Raw genomic sequence first — 15,490 nt, forward strand, 5'->3', positions numbered from 1 at the left:
TTGCAGTTTATATTACAGTACATTGTAGTAGTAGGAGTATCTTACATTGCCAATGAGTTTGTAGACTTGGTCCCCACAGACATTGTACACAGCCACCACTGTGTTGAGGGCAGCGTTGCGTACTGAATTGTCCCTGTCTCCGATGTGAACAGCGATCTCTTTCAGGGATTTGGCTGGTGTTGGCTGACAGACGTTCATCCCATAGTTCTCTATCAGACAGCCTAGCTCCTCAAGACATTCTAGGGGAATACAGGGAGAGAATGGTTGGTTCGTGCCACAACGAGGAGATACAAATAAGGATATTGAAGCACAGGAAGTTTACACTCAACAGAAGGCCTGAAGGTTCTTACTCTCCCCCTGTTACTGTTGCTTGGCGATATGAATATTCACATGGACTCAAAATCAAAACTTGTCTCGGATTTAATTGCTGTTCTGTTTCAATATTACCCAACATGTCAATTTTCCCACTCACATCAAGGGACACATACACATCTCGTCTGCTCTTTTGGCCTCAACCTAACTAATATTTCCCCTTCCCTGTTCCTACAGTCTCACCACAAGATCCTTAAAATGTCCCTCTTCCCTCATACTCACCCCACAACACTGACAAACGCCTCATCTCCTTCCGCAACATCAAAGCTGTTGACCCCCTCCAACGCTCTGATGCCATGTGCTCTGACCTGCCCCTTGACCACGCCCCCCCAACTCACCTTATGAGCTAGCTGCCCAATTCAACACTGCTCAGTTTCTCTCAGCTCTCTGGCCCCCCTCCAAACTAAACCTGTTCCCTTCTCCTCCCCTTATTTATCCCCGAGCTCCACGCCCTGAAGCAAGCTGGCTGCCGCCTGGAGCGCCTGAGCAGGAAGTCTGGGCTCACTGTCCACGCTGAGGCCTACAACCTCCGCCTCCAGAGATGCCCTCAGTGCTGCCAGGTCCGCCTACTTCTCCAACATCATCAACAGCTCCAATAAGAACTCCCGGACTCTGTTCCCCCTGTCAGCAAATTACTTCAACACCGTAACGACACCTTCTCTACTCCCTCCACTGAACTCCGCAACTCCTTCCTTCAGTTTTTCAAAGACAAGTTCACCAAAATAAACTCATCACTGACTGATCAATCTCAATCGCCCCTCCCCGTCAACCGCCACCGCTGAGACTCGGCTCTTTGAATTCACCCCCCATTGACTCTCCATACATCTCAAAAGTCATGTCATCCAAGACTACAACTTGCTCCCTGGATCCTCTCCCCACTGTTCTCATCAAAGCCTGCCTGCATGCTCTCTGTCCATATATCACACACAACGTCAACAGAACTGTTCCCTCCAGCTACAAAACAGCTGCAGTCAGCCCCCCACCCACCATCTTAAAAAAGCCAAGACTGGACACCACCCTTCTCAATAACTTCCACCCCATTTCCTTGTCAAGGAACGGACTGTTGCCTCCCAATTACAAACCCACAACATATTTAATCCCCTCCAGTTTGGTTTCCGCCCCTCCACACTACTGAATCTGCACTCCTAAAGTTATCAATGACCTCCTCACCTCCGCTGATGCTGGTTCCCTCTACATCCTGATTCTCCTCGACGTGAGTGCCGCTTTTGACACAGTGAGCCATCAGATCCTCCTCACCAGGCATGAGGGTCTGGGTGTTGAGGGCACCGCACTCTCCTGGCTACACTTGTACCTCACAAACCGGACCCACTACACTACATCTGCCTCAATGGCCACACCTCAAACTCAGCTGCAGTTACACAGGGTGTCCCCCAGGACTCTGTACTGGGTCCCTTACTCATCATCTACATCCTTCCCCCTTGGTTAGATCCTCAGTCACTTCAACCTCGACTTCCACTGCTATGCCGATGACACCCAGATCTACCTCAGCACCAAATCCCTCCTCAACCCACATTGAATCCTGCCTCTGCAATAAAAACATGGATGCAACAAAACTTCCTCAAGCTCAAGTGATAAAATGGAACTCCTCATAGGTACCAAATCCACCCTCACCAAAGCTCGCAACTTTACTCTCACCATTGACAACAACTGTCTCTTCCTCCCTCAATGCAAGCAACCTTGGGGTCATCCTGGATTCCACCCACTCCTTTGACCACCACAAAAGACAGACTGTCAAATCCTCTTCCACCTCGCAACATTGCCAAAGTCAGGTCCTCCCGCTGAAACCCACATACATGCATTAATCTCCTCCCATCTTGACTACTGCAACTCACTACTCTCAGGCATCAACTCAAGCTCCCTCCAGAAGCTCCAAATGGTTCAAAACTGCAGCCCGACTCCTCACCCACACTAAGTCCTAGCAGCACATCACCCTTGTCCTCCTTGAACTCCACTGGTTCCCAACACATTGATCACAAGATCCTGCTTCTGACCTACAAAGCCCTTCACCACCCTTACCTCTCAGACCTTCTCCCCTACCAACCCATACGCACACTCGTTCCACCACAGCAGGCCACCTTGTCATCCCCAGGTCCAAGCTCCAGGGCCTTCTCCAGGGTTGCTCTTAGGCTCTGGAACGCCCTCCCTCCAGCCGTCCGTGACTCTGAGTCCATCACCCACTTTCAGTCCCTCCTAAAGCCCCACCTCTTTGACAAGGCCTACCCTTAAAGGAGAAGTTTATCCAAAATCCAGAAACTCCCAAGTGATTCCATACATTGAAACTAGTTCAGTGGAGGTCGCCCTCCATGAACGAGATATGCAATCTGAAATTATGGGGACAGAAAACCAAAGGATACCAAAAGATACAACTGTTGCTACTGTATTTCCATGGACAGGATCTGGCGCAGTGCGTTTCAGAAGAGAAAGCGACAAAGGAAGCATACGGAGGTACAGTATGTAGCCTAACCTGATCCTTGAAGTTCAAGGTGTTCTTATTACCGTTGCACCATATCATGTCGACATATAGGCCTAGGTGCAATACAGGTTAGCATATGTGCCCTATGTATTTATGACAAGGGGGGTTGAGGAGACAATAGACATTGTGTCACCTTACATTGCAGTATATATATATATATATATATATATATATATATATATATATATATGAATAAATAAATAAACAAACATAGGATAATGTGAAACCATAAACCCACTAACGGTCCTGTTCAGAGGTTTATGATAAGCGTTCACTCAATAAAGTAAAGTTTAGCTACTTCCTCGTTTGGATAACTGTCCATTTGGCGCAGCTGGAACAGGGTTGTCTCTCCAATTCCTTTTTGAAATTACAGAATTTTTGTCCAGGACACCAGTTTTTGTGGGCAGCAAAATCCCTGTGGTCGCAAAAGCAAACTAACTGCTCCTCATCATTAATAAGTTCCTCCATGTCTGTAAGAATTCTAGTCACATATTTGAATTCTCTGCAGCACAAACCTTCCTCATTGGTCGGCATTGGAGCGCTATTGCCACAACTCCACCACTAGTCTGTGTTGATCCTGGGCTGGGGCTCTTGTCCAGCTGCTGCTGCGGCCTCGGTTTCTAAAACAGTGGCTGCCAAGTTCAATTTGCCTCAATTCTTTGTCAGAATAGGCTACTCTGACTCAAATAAATAAGGTTTGACAACATCGACGCCCCTCCAGTAGGCTACTCTTCCTCCTCACTCGCGAGTCTTTCGTCAGACATGTTCTTGGTTGTAAAAATAAAATAAAATTGTATCCTCACTACTTCTACCCCCCAAACGAACTTGAATCTGTGACATCAAGCTCCATATAAGGGCATATTGTGACATTTCTACGTAGCAGGGTTTCCCCCACGAGGGCGCTCATGCGCAGTTGTTACCCATCTCCGCTGCTGTGACAGTCTGCTACATAAAATAATGATATAAAATAATCACAAATATTTTAGGTGGAAAAGTATACATTTTGAATCAAAACCGATGGTACTTTTGACAAAAATAGCAAATTCGGCATTACGCTTACTTATGAATTTGTGAATCACGCATTCACTGACAACGGAGCAGAGTGAGGCCTGCATCCAACAACATCACATGTCACGTGACCCGTTTTTGCAGCCGTCGCAGTTCTGCACTCAAGAGAGAGAGAAGGGGAGAGGGCAAACTCCACAGAACTAGTTTCAATGTATGGAATTACTTGGGAGTTTCTGGATTTTGGATAAACTTCCCCTTTGGGTAAACTTCCCCTTTAAGCAACTTTGGGTCCTTGAAAAGCGCTTTATAAGTCCCATGTATTATTATTACTACAATGAATATAAGATTTGACAATGCAATGAATTGTATTTTCTCCTCCTTTATTCTAGCCTTAGTCCACTTGGTCTTACCAGCTCTTTGTTTGGAGTTCTTGGACTTGGTCCCATCCATGAGAAAAGGGAAGACTTTGCTGGCGGGGTAGACCTTACAAAGCATGGTGAAGATGGCACGCACATCTTTACGCACCACATCCTTCGATTCCCCAACCTGTCAGGTGAAAAAAGGATAAAACATTTTTTTTAAATGGAGTCACACAGCTTTCTATAAACAGAGACCACACCACATGGAGAGTGTGTTGGTCCCAGACCTAGGTTCAAATAGTATCTGAAATAATTGTAATACTTTGAACATTTGCTTGAGTCTCCCTGGAGTGCCAAGTATTTGAAAGACTTCAGATATAAATTTGAACCCTGGTCTGGGTGGAGGTAGAGGTGACTTTGAGGATGAGGTAGGGGATGAAGGATAAGGTGACTTAGTTTGAGGACGAGGTTGGGGATGGAGGTGACTTACACTATATATACACAAAAGTATGTGGACACCCCTTCAAATTAGTCGATTCGGCTATTTCAGCCACACCCGTTGCTGACAGGTGTATAAAATCCAGCACACAGCCATGCAATCTCTATAGACAAACATTGGCATTAGAATGGCCTTACTGAAGAACTCAGTGACTTTCAACGTGGCACCGTCATAGGATGCCACCTTTCCAACAAGTCAGTTTGTAAAATGTCTGCCCTGCTAGAGCTGCCCCGGTCAACTGTAAGTGCTGTTATTGTGAAGTGGAAACGTCTAGGAGCAACAACGGCTCAGCAGCGAAGTGGTAGGCCACACAAGCTCACAGAACTGGAATGCCGAGTGCTGAAGCACCTAGCGCATAATAACATAAAACTATTAGCCTGTCCTCGGTTGCAACATTCACTACAGAGTTCCAAACCGCCTCCAGAAGCAACACCAGCACAAGAACTGTTCGTCAGGAGCGTCATGTAATGGGTTTCCATGGCCGAGCATCCGCACACAAGTCTAAGATCACCATGCGCATTGCCAAGCGTCGGCTGGAGTGGTGTAAAGCTTGCCGCCATTGGACAATGGAGCAGTGGAAACGCGTTCTCTGGAGTGATGAATCACGCTTCACCATCTGGCAGTCCGATGGACGAACCTGGGTTTGGCGGATGACGCTACCTGCCTGAATGCATAGTGCCAACTGTAAAGTTTGGTGGAGGAGGAATAATGGTCTGGGGCTGTTTTTCATGGTTCGTGCTAGGCCCCCTAGTTCCAGTGAAGGGAAATCTTAAAGCTACAGCATACAATGACATTCTAGACGATTCTGTACTTCCAACTTTGTGGCAACAGTTTGGGGAAGTTCCTGTTTTAGCATGACAATGCCCCCATGCACAAAGCGAGGTACAGAGATTGTTTTCAAGATCAGTGTGGAAGAACTTGACTTGCCTGTGCAGAGCCCTGACCTCAACCCCATCGAACACCTTTGGGATAAATTGGAGCGCCGACTGCGAGCCAGGCCTAATCACCCAACATCAATGCCAGACCTCACTAATGCTCTTGTGGCTCAATGGAAGCAAGTCCCCGCAGCAATGTTCCAACATCTAGTGGAAAGCCTTCCCAGAAGCGCAGAGACTGTTATAGCAGCAAAGGAGGAACCAACTCCATATTAATGCCCATGATTTTGGAATGAGATAGTGGATGGAGATGACTTACTTTGAGGATGAGGTAGGGGATGAAGGAGGAAGCCTCGTATTCATTGAGGTGGTAGTTCTCTCTGCTCAGCATGGGGAAGAGCAGCTTGAGGTACTCCAGAACTTTCATCAGCACAGTGCTGTTGGTCTCAAAGAAACGCAGCGTGAACCACTTCAGGATCAGGTCCAAGCAGCTGACTGTGCCCTCAAGCTCATCCTCCATACGCTAGACAGTGTAAAAATAACATTGTAGTCAGTCAAGTAAAAAAACTCCCTTAGGTTTAAAAAAAACACTAATGGTTTTATTCTAAAATAAACTTGTAGGTAATAGTCAGACTCTACCGCACACCATTAGCTGATTTGAGAAAGTGCTGGAGGCAAAAGGCAAAACTGAAGAAACAGGGTACTTCTTTTTCTGTTTCTCCAGTCTAAAATAAACTAAAAATAAGATTTGATATTATAATTATTTTCACTCTTCAGAGTATAGGTTTTTATTGCAAAAGAGATCATCTCAATAACACAAACCTGTATAAATAAAAAAGAAAGAGACTCACCAAGGGCTCTATCTAATCATACATGTGTTTTGCTGTCTCCTGTGGGGATCTTACCTCTCCCATGACCCCAATAGCCTTCACCTGGCGTTGGAAGTCAGAAGCGTGGAAGAGTTCGTCCTGGAGCCACCTGGCGAAGCAGGTAGACATCTGAGTCTTCAACTGGTCCACATACTCATCTCGAGGGGTCTGGAAATTCCATTTCAACACCTGCATCACAAGTGATTATTCAGCATTATTTACTCACATTACGGGGGGATTTCTACTAAGCTAACATATCGAATTGTTTTAAGATGGTCATACCAAGGATCATTTAGATATTGCATTTCTAATTTTAGGACCCCTTCAGGTATCCCAAAAAGAATAATTGTTGACGAAACAAAGGATGTTTTTATTATGCCAATTTGATTTCATGCAAATTGACTCGGGTTAACTGACTCGCCAGGTTAAATAAAGGATAAAATAAATAATTATTTCTTGCTCAGCAAACAGTCTTATCCTGGGCATCCAAAATGCCACACAAACTGTCAGGGAGCAGATGAAACACATGACATGACTCATTTCAATACTGTCCTTTTGATCAACCTTTTCCTTCAACACGGCACAGCCTCCACAGACAACAGAGACACCTCACCCACTCCTTTATCAAAGTGAAAAGCTACAAGGTGATAAAACTGAATAGCTAAAAAGGTGACATCACTTCTCTGTAGCTCAGTTAGTAGAGCATGGAGCTTGCCACGCCAGGATATAGGTTTGATTCCCGGGACCACCCATAAATTAAATGCATGCATGATTAAGACTATGGATAAAGGCGTCTGCTAAATGGCATATATTATTACTATAATCTATATTACCTTCAGCCCTTTCTCCTCCTTTATCCTCTGTTCCTTGCCGTTGGGCACCAGCATAAAGATAACACCTGACCTGTCCTCCTCATCCTTGGCAGTGGCCTTAGTGACCGGGGCCTTCTTCCCAAGCACACCCTGAAGACGGGACGGGGAGAAATGAGGAGGTTTACAAGACAGCGCAGAGACATTATCAGAACAACATAGAAAGCACAGAAACACCATCATTACAAGATACAAAGCTACAGGTAACTGCCAAAATAAAGGAAACAACAACACAAAGTGTCTTAATAGGGGGTTGGGCCACCAAGAGCCAGAAAAGCTTCAATGCACCTTGGCATAGACTCTATAAGTATCTGGAACTCTATTGGAGGGATGCAACACCATTCTTCCAAAATAAATTCCATAATTTGGTGTTTTGTTGATGGTGGTGGAAAATGCTGTCTCAGACACCGCTCCAGAATCTTCCATAAGTGTTCAATTGGGTTGAGATCTGGTGACTGAGATGGTCTTGGCATATGGTTTACATCGTTTTCATGCTCATCAAATTATTCAGTGACAACTCGTGCCCTGTGGATGGGGGCATTGTCATCCTATGGGGCCATAGCCATGGTAGCCAAAATAATGGGCTGCCCAGCATTTTTATTCATGACCCTAAGCATAATGGGATGTTAATTGCTTAATTAACTCAGGAACCACACCTGTGTGGAAGCACCTGCTTTCATTTACTCAAGTCTTTCCATTATTTTGGCAATTACCTATATTTAAAAGCTAGAGAGAAAAGGGTTATTATGCATTGTGCTCAGAATATGTGGTAGAGAAACAGGGAGGTTTAAAAGACCGTTCAGAAACATAACAAGATATAAAGCTACATACAAAAGTTGTAAAACTCGTTTATAGCGTGGTCAGACAAAGACAGAAAGGTTTAAAAGACAGCAGAGAAACATCGTATGTTTATAATGTAAAGAACTCTCTGATTGCAGCCTGTATATGAAAAGCTAGACCAATTATTATTACCATTACAAAATAACGCTAAATATAAAAGCAAAAACATAAAACATTTAGATATTGTGTTCAGCCTCACACAGTGTATGGGTGTGTTTTAATACCCACAAAACATGCACAAAAAAAATTCACCCACATAGTTTTAGAAACAGACACACGTGCAGTGCCTTAACACCCGGTGCAAGGCTCAGTCCACCCAGTTAGTCATTCCGGAGTCACATATTAGTAACAGTGGTGCTTGACTCCAACCATGTACCTGCTGGCTGCTACGCTTCCCCTTTGTAAGTCTTTTAGGACTACTGACACTATCTTTATCCGAGCTCGCAACAGATTCCTGGGGGGCGTTCTATTAAATGCAGAATGAAATATCCAGTTCACAGAGAGAAAAGCTGGCACATTGTAGGATCTTGGTGTGCCAAGAGCTGAATGAGATTGTACCGATTTAGATTTTAAATGACAGTGGCAAGATTCCCAGGGACTGGAGACAAGCATTATCAGTCTAGCTACAGAGCCTTCAGAAAGCATTCACACCCCTTGACTTTTTCCACATTTTGCCTCAGTCAACAAGTATTCAACCCCTTTGTTATGGCAAACCTAAATAAGTTCAGGAGTAAACGTGTGCTTAAAAAAGTCACATAATAAGTTGCATGACTCACTGTGTGCAATAATAGTGTTTTTGAATGACTGCCTCGTCTCTGTACCCCACACACAATTATCTGGAAGGTCCCTCAGTCGAGCAGTGAATTTCAAACAGATTCAACCACAAAGACCAGGGAGGTTTTCCAATGCCTTGCAAAGAAGGGCACCTATTGTTAGATGGGTTAAAATAGAAAACCAGACATTGAATATCCCTTTGAGCATGGTGAAGTTATTAATTACACTACAAAGATACTGGCGTCCTTCCTAACTCTGTTGCCGGAGAGGAAGGAAACCACTCAGGGATTTCACCATGAGGCCAATGGTGACTTTAAAACAGTTACAGATATTTGTAATGGCTGTGATAGGAGAAAACAGAGGATGGATCAATAGCATTGTAGTTACTCCACAATACCAACCTAATTGACAGAGTGAAAAGGAAGCCTGTACAGAATACAAATATTCCAAAACATGCATTCTGTTTGCAACAAGGCACTAAAGTAATACTGCAAAAAATGTCACAAAGCAATTAACTTTTTGTTATGTTTGGGCCAAATCCAATACAACACATTACTCTCCATATTTTCAAACAGAGTGGTTGCTGCATCATGTTATCGGTATGCTTGTAATCGTTAAGGGCTGGGGAGTTTTTCCATTAGAAAAAAAGAAACGGAATGGAAAATAGAATAGGAAAATCCTAGAGGAAAACCTGTTTCATTGTGCTTTCCACCACACTGGGAGATGAATTCACCTTTCAGCAGGACAATAACCTAAAACAAGGCCAAATCTACACTGGAGTTGCTTACCAAGAAGACAGTGAATGTTCCCGAGTTACAGTTTTGACTTAAATCTACTTGAAAATCTATGGCCAGCCCTGAAAATGGTTGTCTAGCAATGATCAACAACCAATTTGACAGAGCTTGAAGAATTAAATAAATAATAATGGGCAAATGTTGCACAATCCAAGTGTGCAAAGCTCTTAGAGACTTAACCAGAAAGACTCACAGCTGTAATCGCTGCCAAAGGTGCTTCTACAAAGTATTGACTCAGGGGTGTGAATACTTACGTAAATTAGATATTTCTTTATTTCATTTTCAACACAATTGATGACATTTCTAAAAACATGTTTTCACTTTGTCATTATGGGGTACTGTGTGTATACGGGTGAGAAAAAAAATCAGTTTAATCTATTTTGAATTCAGGCTGTAACAAGAAAATGTGGCACAAGTCAAGGGGTATGAATACTTTCTGAAGGCACTGTATATCTGGAAAAACACATCAAATGTATGTTATAATTGTACACGGTCCCAGACAAATAAACAATGAAAATTGTAAGATTAATAAATGCATACCTTTTTAGCAGCTCCAGCCTTAACCACTTTCTTAGTCTTAGTCTCATGCTCAGGCTCGTCGTCATCATCATAGTCATCAATAACAGCTTTAGGTTTAGCTTTAGACAAAGCTGCACAACACCAACAACAGAGTGGTTAGGAAGTTCTGGGATGAACACGGCTTATATAAATAATACTCTATTATAGAAGACACTTTTACAGTGAGGGAAAAATGTATTTGATCCCCTGCTGATTTTGTACGTTTGCCCACTGACAAAGACATGATCAGTCTATAATTTTAATGGTAGGTTCATTTGAACAGTGAGAGACAGAATAACAACAAAAAAATCCAGAAAAATGCATGTCAAAAATTTTATAAATTGATTTTCATTTGAAATGAGGGAAATAAGTATTTGACCCCTCTGCAAAACATGACTTAGTACTTGGTGGCAAAACCCTTGTTGGCAATCACAGAGGTCAGACGTTTTTTGTAGTTGGCCACCAGGTTTGCACACATCTCAGGAGGGATTTTGTTCCACTCCTATTTGCAGATCTTCTCCGAGTCATTAAGGTTTCGAGGCTGACGTTTGGCAACTCAAACCTTCAGCTCCCTCCACAGATTTTCTATGGGATTAAGGTCTGGAGACTGGCTAGGCCACTCCAGGACCTTAATGTGCTTCTTCTTGAGCCACTCCTTTGTTGCCTTGGCTGTGTGTTTTGGGTCATTGTCATGCTGGAATACCCATCCACGACCAATTTTCAATGCCCTGGCTGAGGGAAGGAGGTTCACGCCCAAGATTTGATGGTACATGGCCCCGTCCATCGTCCCTTTGTTGCGGTGAAGTTGTCCTGTCCCCTTAGCAGAAAAACACCCCCAAAGCATAATGTTTCCACCTCCATGTTTGACGGTGGGGAGGGTGTTCTTGGGGTCATAGGCAGCATTCCTCCTCCTCCAAACACGGCGAGTTGAGTTGATGCCAAAGAGCTCGAATTTGGTCTCATCTGACCACAACACTTTCACCCAGTGTTCCTCTGAATCAATCAGATGTTAATTGGCAAACTTCAGACGGGTCTGTATACGTGCTTTCTTGAGCAGGGGGACCTTGCGGGCGCTGCAGGATTTCAGTCCTTCACGGCGTATTGTGTTACCAATTGTTTTCTTGGTGACTATGGACCCAGCTGCCTTGAGATCATTGACAAGATCCTCCCGTGTAGTTCTGGGCTGATTCCTCACCGTTCTCATGATCATTGCAACTCCACGAGGTGAGATCTTGCATGGAGCCCCAGGCCGAGGGAGATTGACAGTTCTTTTGTGTTTCTTCCATTTGCGAATAATCGCACCAACTGTTGTCACCTTCTCACCAAGCTGCTTGGCGGTGGTCTTGTAGCCCATTCCAGCCTTGTGTACGTCTATAATCTTGTCCCTGACATCCTTGGAGAGCTCTTTGGTCTTGGCCATGGTGGAGAGTTTGGAATCTGATTGATTGATTGCTTCTGTGGACAGGTGTCTTTTATACAGGTAACAAACTGAGATTAGGAGCACTCCCTTTAAGAGTGTGCTCCTAATCTCAGCTCGTTACCTGTATGAAAGACACCTGGGAGCCAGAAATCTTTCTGATTGAGAGGGGGTCAAATACTTATTTCCCTCATTAAAATGCAAATCAATTCATAACATTTTTGACATGTGTTTTTCTGGATTTTTTTTATTTTTATTCTGTCTCTCAAATAAACCTACCATAGAAATTATAGACTGATCATTTCTTTGTTAAAGGGCAAACATATAAAATCAGCAGGGGATCAAATACTTTTTTCCCTCACTGTATATAGATTTACAGTCAAAGTCTACATGTTACAACACAAGCTACCTGTCCAAGGGAGCTAGAGAAATGTTTGCTTGCCCAAGATAAGAAAATTGAAAAAGATAGATCCCCCTCTTCAAACTCAATGGCTGACGCTACTTTGCTGATATAGCCACATGAAAGGAGCATACTGGTGGTAGAGGATACTTTTGTGTGTCCCAAATGGCACACTATTCCCTAAATAGTGCGGTACCTTTGACTAGAGCCCTATTGACCCTGGTCAAAAGTAATGCATTAAATAGGGAATAGGGTGCCATTTGGGATGCACACAGTGTTCTGCACACTCATAGTTCTACAGCTGCACCATCGAGAGCATCCTGACCAGTTGCATCACCGCCTGGTATGGCAACTGCTCGGCATCCGACCGTAAGGCGCTACAGAGGGTAGTGCGTACGGCCCAGTACATCACTTGGGCCAAGCTTCCTGCCATCCAGGACCTATATACTAGTCGGTGTCAGAGGAAGGCCCAAAAAATTGTCAAAGACTCCAGCCACCCAAGTCATAGACTGTTCTCTCTGCTAACGCACGGCAAGCGGTACCGGAGCGCCAAGTCTAGGTCCAATAGGCTTCTTAACAGCTTCTACCCCCAAGCCATAAGATTGCTGAACAATTAATCAAATGGCCACCTGGACTATTTACATAGACACCCCCCTCCCCCCCTTTTGTTTTTACACTGCTGCTACTCGCTGTTTATTATCTATGCATAGTCACTTTACCCCTACCTACATGTACAAATTACCTCGACTAACCTGTACCCCCACACATTGACTCCGTACCAATACCCTCTGTATATAGCCTCGTTATTGTTATTTTATTGTTTTATTTTATTTTTTACTTCAGTTTATTTAGTAAATATTTTCTTAACTCTATTTCGTGAACTGCATTGTTGGTTAAGGGCTTGCAAGTAAGCATTTCACGGTAAGGTCTACACCTGTTGTATTCAGCGCATGTGACAGATACAATTTGATTTGATCATACTTCATTCAGATAGTAACTGAGAAGCAAGCCAACCTGACTTTGCAGCAGGGGCACCGCCGCTGATAGACTTGGCTGCGCCAGCTTTGCCAGGAGGTGGAGCAGGCTTGGCTGGCATCACTGCCCGTGCCTTCTCCAGCAGGGCAGACACTGGCTCCTTCGAGGCGGGCTGCAGGGAGAGTGGGACACAGTCACTACAGAACAACAATACCATAGCCCATTGTCTTCCGACTTATTGAGTCTTTCTAACACGAATGTGTAGCCATGAACCGGACGTAAGACAATGTACTCTAGCCTGGAAATCCAGACTGAATACAGCTCTGTTTCACTTTCTTTCAATCCACTATCAATTAGTAATTCAGACTGGATTGAGGCAAAGGCATCTTTTATATCTTGAAATTTAGCCTGTCCAAGTCATCTCCTCCATGACAGAGCGTACCTTGAGTTTGCCAGTGGCCTTTAACATCTTCTCGTAGCCCAAATGCATCATAAAGGTGGGCAGGGCATCCTGGGCCTTCTTCCTCACGTCTCCATTGCGGTCCTCCAGACAGGAGTACAGGTAGGGCACACACAGCATCAGGTCAGAGGGCACCGTACGCATGGTGGGGAGCTTCTCTGCCAGCCAGCCCAGCACCTGGGGAGGGGAGGGGCGTGTTATATGGGTCATTCTCAATCAAATGTATTTATAAAGCCCTTTATAGATGAGCAGATGTCACAAGCCTAAAACCACAAACAGCAAGCAATACAGATGTAGAAGCACAGTGGCTAGGGAAAAACTCCCTAGAAAGGCAGGAACCTAGGAAGAAACCTAGAGAGGAGCCAGGCTCTGAGGGGTGGCCAGTCCTCTTCTGGCTGTGTCAGGTAGAGATGATAAGCGTACATGGCCATCAAACATGGTTGGAGGTATTATGATTCCCATTCCAGATGCCGCCAACGTTTCAACCTTGTGCTCAGATTCCACACAATACCCATGATACCAGCACCTAACCACATCCTGATCACATATTACTGCCAGCTACAAGAGGCAGGCTTTAAGAGAGGTTTTAAGAGATGACCTGAAGGGCTGTGTTTGTACCTCCTGCCTAAGGAAGGGGTTCTCTCTCTTGAGCTCTTCAGACAGGTCCTCTCCCTCCAGCCAGTCCTTCATGCCGGTCTGTTCTACCCAGGCCTGCAGGGTTGTCATGGCAGCAGCACGCACGTTGGTCTACAGGGGAGAGGGGGATACACAGAATCCACACCATTATTCACTCAATACAATACCGAGTGACAACTGATACTGAGAACAACCAAACAGTCACTCAGTCAATCACTTGTACTAGATTAGTTATGCTCATTATGTGTATGTACTATGCGTACAGTATAATATTCTCTATCACACTAACCATAATAGCTACCTATGCCTTTGTGCATGTATCTCAGAGTACGATAGGCTTTACCTTGCTGTCTCCCAGTACAGTGATGATGGGCATACCCAGGTTCTTGACATGTTGCTTCAGAGCTGGGCCAATCGCTACGGCTATCTGCTGAAGAATGGTCAGGGTTTGCTGGACCTGGAGAGAGAAAATATACTTTGGTATCAGAAAAAGCTATAATGTCATATAATATTCTACTATGAGACAGAAGAAAATATAGCTTAGACTTAACATACTAAAGAGTGCCTGCAACAAGTTCGAAGACCTCTTCGTCAATTTGATACTGAAAACAAAAACAGACAGCTAGCTCTTCAACCTCTTACCAGGATCTTGTTGGAGTCGTTGAGGCGTCCCTTCAGTGCCACGGGTAGCTCTCCTATGCTGGGCTGGATAAACTTGGCCTCAGAGATGACGGCTGCCACCTCATCCAGACCCTCCTTACGAATCTTCCAGTTCTTGTCACCTATCTTATCCACCATGTCTTGTGTGATCTTATCACTGCACAGGAGATGAAAGAATGAGTGGATTAATGAGGTGGAATGGCCAAACCATTAAACATAGAATGGAACCGTCATCATCAAAATAGTCAAAGAAGTATAAGGTTTTTCACACTACTGAGCTGAACAGAGCCAAACCAATCCAAGCAGTAATGAGCTTGCCTGATTACACATCCATCATAGTTGTTGAAAATATGGAACAGTGCAGACAAGGTAGTGTGAAAAGGGTATGAGTGTAAAGTCAAACCTAATGTCAGTTCTAGGTAGCAGATCCATGATGTCAGGTGCTCCTCCTCCTCCTCCATCCTCCTCCTGCTCGTCTGCCTCCTCTCCATCCTCCTCTGCTCCTCCTTTCTTGGCTCCTCTGAACGCAGTCGGAGGAGACTGGCCTTGCATCTGACGCAGCAATCGCATCAGTCACATTGAAAATATATACATGTCCATACAGTATATACATTTCTTATATGCCTTCTTG

The 15,490-nt window shown here is 44.4% G+C and overlaps 1 protein-coding gene across 4 annotated transcripts in view; it reads right to left on the minus strand.

Moving 5' to 3' along the window:
* The window catches only part of LOC121577041 (cytoskeleton-associated protein 5-A), a 42,696-nt gene that overhangs the window by 11,955 nt on the left and 15,251 nt on the right, over positions 1-15,490 (minus strand). For 2 of the 4 annotated variants that reach the window (XM_041890741.2, XM_041890742.1), the window contains exons 20-32: positions 15,263-15,411; positions 14,842-15,016; positions 14,543-14,656; positions 14,182-14,310; positions 13,546-13,740; positions 13,143-13,275; positions 10,294-10,403; positions 8,562-8,651; positions 7,310-7,438; positions 6,513-6,665; positions 5,927-6,130; positions 4,285-4,420; positions 46-239 (exon numbers count right to left, since the gene is read on the minus strand). In XM_041890741.2, the coding sequence (XP_041746675.1) occupies positions 46-239; positions 4,285-4,420; positions 5,927-6,130; positions 6,513-6,665; positions 7,310-7,438; positions 8,562-8,651; positions 10,294-10,403; positions 13,143-13,275; positions 13,546-13,740; positions 14,182-14,310; positions 14,543-14,656; positions 14,842-15,016; positions 15,263-15,411 (1,911 nt within the window). The remainder of the gene's footprint in view (positions 1-45; positions 240-4,284; positions 4,421-5,926; positions 6,131-6,512; positions 6,666-7,309; positions 7,439-8,561; positions 8,652-10,293; positions 10,404-13,142; positions 13,276-13,545; positions 13,741-14,181; positions 14,311-14,542; positions 14,657-14,841; positions 15,017-15,262; positions 15,412-15,490) is intronic. The other 2 variants (XM_041890745.1, XM_041890744.1) reach the window with 1 other exon arrangement.

This window comes from Coregonus clupeaformis, chromosome 11, assembly GCF_020615455.1.
Source record: "Coregonus clupeaformis isolate EN_2021a chromosome 11, ASM2061545v1, whole genome shotgun sequence".
NCBI classification, from domain to species: Eukaryota; Metazoa; Chordata; class Actinopteri; order Salmoniformes; family Salmonidae; genus Coregonus; species Coregonus clupeaformis.